Below are 8,355 nucleotides of genomic sequence, written 5' to 3'. Positions count from 1 at the left end.
TGAGCTGGCCACACACACACACACACACACACACACACACACACACACACAAATAAATAAATTAAAAAAAACAAGTGGTCTTGGCCTTGAACTACTACAGTGGCTACCTAGTCAACAGAGACCTTCATTCAACACATGCATTCCTGAACCTGTATGGGGTGCCAGATCACATACTGTACAAGACTGACATTAAACATCATTTTTGCTTTTGAGTAGATTCAACATATGTACAATTACATTTACAAATGGGGGAGGACAAAAATAAAGCATTAAATGTTACCAAAAGCTTAAGTCAGACAACTAAAACAGAAAAGCCAAACACAGTGGTTTAAAGAAGGCTTCAAAGAGGAGGTGATTTAGATATATGAGAGAAAACAAAAGATAATGAGGGTAGGCACTGTTGGGAGAAGTACAATACTGAAAAATAAAGCGGCTGGGTTTGGTGGCACATGCCTGTAATCCCAGCAATTGGGAGGCTGAGGCAGGAGGATCACCATGAGTTCGAGCCAGCCTGGGCTACACAGTGAATTCAAAGCCACCTGAACTACACAGGAAGACCCTGTTTCAAAACGCAAACACAAAACAAAACAACAAGGTTGGGGATGTGGCTCAATAGTAGAACCTAGCAGGTGGAAGGCCCCTGGGTTCAATCCCCAGTACTGCTCCCCACCAAAAAAGAGTAGAAGCAGCAGGTAGAATCTTGGAAACTTAGATACCACACTTCAGACTCTCTCCAGAGCACTTCAGACTCTCTCCAGAGGACAGTGGGACCCAGCAAAGGGTATCACACATGAGAGTTATGTTTCATCTGAGCTTGATTTTTTAAAATCTATTTATTTATTTGGTACAGGCTCTCCCTAGGCAACTCAGACTTGTAGTGATCTTCCTGTCTCAGCCTCCCCAGCGCTGGCATTACAGGCATGCACCAGTACATTACAGACATACCTGCTCAGCATGCAGTACCTGGGATGGAACCCAGGTCCTTAACATTTGCCAGGTAGGCGCTTAGACTGTTGAGCTATCAACTCAGCCCCAGATCTCAGTTTTATAAAAATCACTTTATGAAGAATTGACTTGGAGTCATAAGAGTAGTGGGGGTAAATGGGACTGTGGCTTGGAAAAGACATGGCAAGGTGGAGGGGGAAAGGGGAGGGGAGAGGACAGGAGGGGAAAGAAAGAAAGAGAGCAGAGGAAGACTGGAAGTGTATTCACATAAGTCTTTCACAGAAAGAAGGGCATTTGGTTCTTCTCCAAAGAGCTTTTATTTAAATTCTCCAAAGTGATGTTTATATGCCGATGATACTCTTTCACAGTGTTGGGGCTGGAAGAGATACTGGGCCTCAGAATTGCTCCTCAACCTCATCTTGAAAGACAGGCTCAGAGAAGCAAATCCACTTGCTCAAGGTCACACAGCACTTCAGGCAGTGGCAGAGAACTGTTTTTGTTTTGTTTTTACGACAAAGTCTTGCTGTGTAGGGCAGGCTTGTCCTGAACTATGTAACCCCAGTTTACCTCAAACTTAGCAACCCTCTTGCCTCAGAGTATCTCCCAACTCCGCCATACACACTGGGATTATAAGCATGCACCACCACACCTGACCCAAGATTCTATTTTTACTTAACATTACCCAACCTCCAATGAGTCTATTAAAAACGGCTAGGGTACTGTGGAAACATGACTAGATCTACAGTGACCAGAGCAGGATCTGAAGGGATTGGATAGTTTTTTCCTCTTCCCTTTTGCCATGCGTAACTCCAATGATCAGCCAATGAGTAAGTGCCCAAACAATTCCTTCGGGTAGAATACTAGTTAAGACACAAAGGACTGTAGTAGAATTCCTTATCTTGAGATCTGAGATCCTCTCAACACTCCTTACCCCAGCTAGGGAGAGGAGTAAAGGGCCTTCCGGAGGCTACCAGTCCCTCTTCCCCTCCTAAACACCCACGTGGTTTCTCCAGCCAAATTCTCACGCAGAGGCCCCTCCTTCAACGGCTCCACTGTTGCCATGACAATTGGGTGGGTGGACAGCCCGTCCTATCTAGGGGCCACCCAGTCCTCGCGTGGGGAGTTACCATAACAACCCCCCTAGTATAAGAGGGGGGTTGGGTCCCGCCTCCCTTCCCCCGCAAATAGAGAGGTGGGTGGCTTGATTGGCAGCTGGGCACACGAAAGACGTCGGGAAAGGGAAGGGAAGGCATCAAAGGAAATCTAAGAAGGCCACAGTGCAGAGAAGGGCAAAATATAGGGAAAGGGAAGGAAAAGCTTATGCGCACGCGCGCCAGCTAGTGGGCGCGCTGCGTGCCCGCCTTGGCCACCGCCCACTTCTTTCTCGCCGGGCTCGCCTGCTCTCCAGCTCCCGGTGTGCCCCTTTCGCCTGCTCTCCTGCGCCTGCGCGCAGGTGTCGACGCCTAGGGGGAGGGGGAACCCGGCGCGCTCGCGTCACGTTCACGCTTCCATCCTCCCGGGCACCGCGTCTCTGCGCCTGCGCTGGAGAGTCGCGAAGCTCGGGCTGCAAGCTCCCGGGCGATAGCTCCTGTCAGTCGTGGGTCGGTCCTTCTGCCGGCCCACCCCCTTCCTCCTTCTCCGGGGGAGGCGCGGTGGAGTCCGCCCCCAGGGTCCCTCGATGGGGGAAAAGCGGCGACGGCAACAGTGGAATAACCGAGCTGGAGAGTGAACGGCCCGGTGGCCCCGTTCACCGCGGAGGCCATGGGCGACCCGGCACCAGCCCGCAGCCTGGACGACATCGACCTGTCCGCCCTGCGGGTGAGCCCCCCACCCCCGCCCCGTCTCACCCAGGTTTCAGTCCTCGCCGCAGGGGAGGGAGCGTGAGGCTGCACGCTTCACGTGCTTCCGGGGCGCCCCCTCCACCAGCCTTGCTTCCCTCGGCGATCCCTGCCCCTTCCTCAGCCTCTCGCCGCTGCTGGGTCCCCGCCCTCTGCTCTCCTCGCTCCACTCGCTGCAGATTCTGGGAACCAGTTCGGTCCCCACCCTGTGGTGTACCGCCCCCACACCTCCTTGACACCCTACTCTTTACTTTGGGGTTTCGTACCCCTTTCCTCCAAGGTATTTGAGGGTCATCTCTGGTTTCTGCAGACCCAGTTCCCCTTATCTGTAGAATTATTTATTTTTTATTGTGGCCCCCTCACCCCTTCTTGGACCTCTTTTCACATTTTTCCTTACTTGTATCTCCGTTCTCCCACCCTTTCTCTGTTCCCCACATTTTGACTTTGCAACTGTCTTGACAACCTCCTACTCATCCCTTTCTCTTCCTCGCCCACCCCTGAATTGCAACTCCTACCGGGTCTGCATCTCAGCCTCTCCATTCCACCCCACTCCTCCCACGGTCTTCCTCAGTCCCACATTTCCCTACCCCCTTTCTCCCGTCTGAAGTGCAGCAGTCCAGACCCAGGCATTTTCGATCTCAGGGGCCCTGATATTACACTATCAACTCTGTAGCAGTGCAGGGTTGGGAGGACAGACAAGTGCATTGAGGGAGGAGGGGGAAGGTTTATTTCCTTTAGAAACTCTAGACCGGCCTGGGAAGAGGATGTTTACATATAGGTACACACAAAACACGCATGCTGCATGTGGTCAGTTTGCTGCATGTGGTCAGTCGGGTTGGAAAAGGCTGGCAAGGTGGAGGCATGGAGTGCTCTCAAGGGAGGAGCTAATTCCAAAGGAGCTAAGGGGAAGCAATTGCAGCAGGAATTTCTTCAAAATAGCCATTTATTGTCCCACGTGGGGCACTTACTTTAGGGGCTTTTAGCAGCATTTGTGTTTTCAGCAGAAACGCTTAGCTTAAGGGCAACTTGGTGATTTCAAGGTGAACCCTTCAGGCTGTTACCCAGATAGTATTTGGATCCCATGCCCTTCCAGCTTTCTCAGTGGGCCAAGGTGACAGGAGAGTAGAGTTTCCCATTTTTCAGTTGGCTTCTCAGGAAGCACCTATTCACACTGTCTGGCTTGTAGGTTAAGGAAAATGGCCCGTCGTGGTAAAAGGCGGTCAGCGACACAGGTGCCCCGGATATGATGGGAGGGAAGAGAGGAATAGAAGAGAGCAGAGTCACATTGTTAATTGGGTTTCTGTAGGTGACACAGTTTTTTCTAGCCATTCAGGTCATATTTTGTTTGGTGCAGTGTTGGGCTATGAAACCTGACTTGCTGGAGAAGAGATAATAAGTTCCTAGTGAGGGAGAGATTGAGCATTGAGCTTCTCCCTGTGTGTCAATGGGTTGAGAGTCTGAAAGGCTTCAGGTGGTAGTTTTAGGGTTTAAATTGGGTTGCTCAAGGTGGGCTGTAAGTACATGGAGGGAGGAGGGGGAGCATTTATTTCCTTTAGAAACTAGCCCCGCCTGGGAAGGGGATGTTTACATATATGTAGACCCAAACTGAGTAAAAGTCCCTTACTATGCTTCCACTCTTGGGTGACTCTCCACCTTCTTGGTTGTTCGTTAACTCTGGCTGTGTGTTCCCTGGCTGTGAAATACAGTTCTAAATGGGTGGGTCAAAACAGTGACCTTTGATTTGAGTGCTGTGGGACTGTACCTGGGTTTGTCTTTTAGCTTCTTGTAGTGTGGCTTGTACCCTCAACGTGGGATTTTCAGCAATTCTGTAAATAGTCTTTGACCTTGGTTATGCCATTTCCCTTTTGGACTTCCCTGCTTGCAGCAATGTTCGCCTCCTTCTTCAGTTACCTCGTGCCTTGTTTTCTACTCTTTCTCCTCAAGAGAGCTGGGTGTCTGCTCACTCTACTTTTGTCTGTCCTTCCTTATGCTTCTGAAGAAAGGGTTTCATATTCCTCTTTGCCACCCGGGTACTCCAGGGTTTGAGGGAGAACTGTATTTTCTTTGAAATGGGACTGGAGAGAGCTCTTTTCTCCTTGCTGCTGATCTTTGCCTGTCCCCTCCTTTCTGCCTTAGCTGCTGTGGCTCTGTAAAGCAGCTGGCTCAGTATTTCCTTGTTCTGATCCTGTATTCCAGAGAGAAATTTTAATATGGAGAATTAGCAGCAAAGCATGTCTCCCTATACTTAATACCATGTCATCTTCTCTTCATGTTATATCATCTTGGGGTAGGATGTGGGAGAGGAATAGAGACAGCATTTTGCTGCTAACCTTAAAGAGCCCAAGGTGTCTCCTCTTATTTCAAGATAAGGTTTGGTTTTCAGCTGGTGGTGAGAGCAATGATCTGATATTTGGGGGGGATCGAATTGCATTAGTGTTAGCCATGTGTGTGGAGGGTAGATGGACCTGCCACTTTTTGACTTTAGTTACACTTGACTTCTTTGAGGGTGTATGTATGTATGTCTCTATCAACATGGTAGCATGATGTGATGAAAGAAGAATGGGGTCTGGAGTTGGATCCCTGAATTCAAGCCCTGGCCAATATAATCTGAACCTTTGTATCCTTTGTCCTTCCCCACACTACAGACTCTGCACAGATCCTTACTTTTCTAAGCTCCATTCTCTCTCTTTTTTTATTTTGTGACAGCATCTTGCTATGTAGTTCAAGCTGGCCTTGGACTCACTGGGTAGTTCATGCTGGCCTCGAACTCATGGCAATCCTCTTGCCTCAGTCTCAGGAGTGCTGAGATTACGGATGGGTACCATCATCTATCAGGTAGAGACAGTAATAGTGCTAAAGTTAAGAGTTGCTGAGGATTAAACGAAATACCTGCATTTATGTGGTAGCCCTTACCATTGGTATCAGTCAGAAGCCTTTTAGAACTATTATATCTAAAATAGTGCTCCCTTTCCTGCTTATATCATTTGTTCTTTCTTTGTATATTGAGATGGGGCCTGTCTATATAGTCAAGGCTGGCCTTGGATTTGCAGTGATCCTCCTACTTCAGCCTCCTGGGTGCTGGGATTACAGATGTGCATCACCACATCTGGTCTCTGATGTATTTATTTCTGTGTTTAGGGCAGGGTCTACAGGGTTAACAGGGTCTCACTACATAGATTAGACTTGCAGTGATTCTCCTTTTTTCAGCCTCCCAAGTGCTGGGATTATAGGCGCACACCACCACGCACAGTCTCAGTCGGGGGTGGGGTAGGCACAGCACTCCAGGGATTGAACCCCAGCCGTTGTGCTCTGCCTGAGCAGGCGCTTTAGTCTGCTGAGCTATCAAGCCGGCCATTCTCTGCTTTATTTTTACGTAAAATTTCATGTTGTGCTCCCTTAGTCTGATTTCTCTTTTTCATAGTATTCATTACCAGCTGACATAAATTTATTTCTAACCATAACTAAAATGTAAATTCAAGCTGAGGGTGTAGCTTAGTGGTAGAATGTCTGCTTAAGCATGTGGGTTCAATCACCAGCACCACAAAAATAAAATAAAATGTAAATTTAGGGAAAGCTAGGATTTTGAGTGTTTTATTCATTTTCATATCCCCAGTTCCTAGAGTATGTTTTGCACAGTGGTGTCTCAGATGTGTGTTGAATAAGTTCATGTTATAGTAACAGAGTTCTTAGTACAGAGCTTGCTTAGAGATAACCAGTAAATGTCAAGGTTGTTAGGCTTCTTCCCTTCCATATATATATATATATATATATATATATATATATATATATACACACACACACACACACACACACACGTTAAGAGTATGTATCTTTCGTGCTGTATGTGGTGGCAAATAGCTATAATCCCAAGGTAGGAAGACTCCTGTGACTTAGAGGTCAGCCTTGGCTACATATGGAGACCCTGTCTCAAAAAAAAAAAGACAGAACAGAATATATCTTCTCTGATACACTTTGGAACCAAGATTTTGTCTCATAAAGAACTCTGTAAGCCTCCATCTAAGTGATGACTCTTGAAATAAAGCTGGGGTCAGTCAAGAAAAACTTAGGGCCTTTTTTTTTTTTTTCAAACTTTTTTTCTCTGTGTCCAAGCCTGGTTGCAGTCCAAAAGAATCTTCTGACTTGAAATGCCTGGCTTCTCACAAAGCCTAAATCTAAGCAGAAGTAGATGGGATGAGGAGAGGAATACCCCAAGCTGATTGCTTTCCTTTTGCGTTGCTCCTTTTGGGTGACCCACTTCATAACTCAAACAGCTTGTCTTTACTGTCTACGTAGCTAGAAGTTTTAGAATTCAGTATCCTTGAAACCATGGAGCTGGATTCATTGTTGCTGAAAAAAATTATGGAGCACATTCAAGGAGGACTTGTTGCTAGGTGGTAGTTGTTGACAGAAATGTTCTTTTTCAAATGATGTGTTGTGTCTTTTCTTTGGAGAAGTCTCTTTCCCTCCCTTTACTTTTTGTGTGCCTTTGGAGCCAGCACCCCTTGGAAAGCTGGCAGTTCTAGGCATGTATTGCATGGCTGCTGAGTAATGTGGGGCTGCTGCTGTGTTCTGATGTGCTAGCTGTCCAAATGTTGATAACAGATGCCACAGGTAGAGAATAGGAAGACTGACCGGCCACCTGTAGCAGAAGTAAGGCATTTAATGACTTTTTTCCAACTACACATGGGGGTGGGCACTTGGGAGCTTGTGACTTTTTTTTCATTTTTGGTGGAACCGGGGATTGAACCCAGGCCCTTGTGCTTGCCTGGCAAGCACTTACTCTACTGAGCTATCTCCCTAACCCAGCAACTTTGAATGAAGTGAAATGCTGCTTTGTAAAGTGAGGAAGGAAAATTACAGAGAACTTTGCTGGAACTAGGCATTCAGCTCCATCACCCTTTATACTCCAGTTAAGAGAGAGTTCCATGGCTGGGCAAGTTCGAGGACAGTCAGGGCTACAAAGCGAATTCAAGGCCAGCCTCAACTGCATCGTGAAACCCTGTCTCACAGGGAGAGGAGACACATACAAAAAGAGAGAAACAGAGAGGGACAGAGATTGCCATAGCCCTTAGACATATATGGAGGGAAAAGAAGCCTTTAGGAAAGTGAGGTTTTGGCAGTTCACAGTAAGAGAGTTAGCAAGAAAGCTGGCTGGTCCATTCCCCACATTTTTGCCTCGGAGCTCAACTATCATAATGCATATAGGATCCTGACTTCAAATCTGCTCTCCATTCCTTTTAGCTGTGAACTATATGCCAAGACAGGGTAGCATACATAGCTTGGGCTATGTAGAATATCCTTGCTTGTTATTTAGGGGACAAGATGGCTGAAAGTGTTGCAACTGCTCCCAGCAAGATTGCATTCTCTAGGTGTTTAAGTAAAGGATGTAGTAATCTCTTAACCCAGCAACATAGCCAGCGCTGGAACTGGAGAGCGTTTCCAGAAACCATCTGAGAATCTGCCTGCCAGACCTTCCTGAGTTTAGACAAACTTGCTTGAGACAAGGTTATCAGTGTACTATCCTTCATTGTTTCTGTCAGTCACTGAGCAGCTGTCAGTCTGCAGTTCAGAA

General features: G+C 47.3%; 1 protein-coding gene across 11 annotated transcripts in view; it reads left to right on the top strand.

Annotated features, from left to right (window-relative positions):
• Positions 1 to 2,415: 2,415 nt before the first annotated feature.
• Positions 2,416 to 8,355, top strand: part of Mink1 (misshapen like kinase 1) — a 57,249-nt gene continuing 51,309 nt past the window's right edge. For 2 of the 11 annotated variants that reach the window (XM_023723459.1, XM_023723456.1), the window contains exon 1: positions 2,417 to 2,763. In XM_023723459.1, the coding sequence (XP_023579227.1) occupies positions 2,707 to 2,763 (57 nt within the window). In that variant the 5' untranslated portion in view covers positions 2,417 to 2,706. Of the gene's footprint in view, positions 2,764 to 8,355 lie in introns of all 11 variants that reach the window. The other 9 variants (XM_004638342.3, XM_023723462.1, XM_023723460.1 and 6 more) reach the window with 6 other exon arrangements.

This window comes from Octodon degus, unplaced genomic scaffold, assembly GCF_000260255.1.
Source record: "Octodon degus isolate 3935 unplaced genomic scaffold, OctDeg1.0 scaffold00098, whole genome shotgun sequence".
Taxonomy (NCBI): domain Eukaryota; kingdom Metazoa; phylum Chordata; class Mammalia; order Rodentia; family Octodontidae; genus Octodon; species Octodon degus.
The sequence above is the reverse complement of the archived record's forward strand: the minus strand, read 5'-3'. Positions and strand labels throughout refer to the sequence as shown.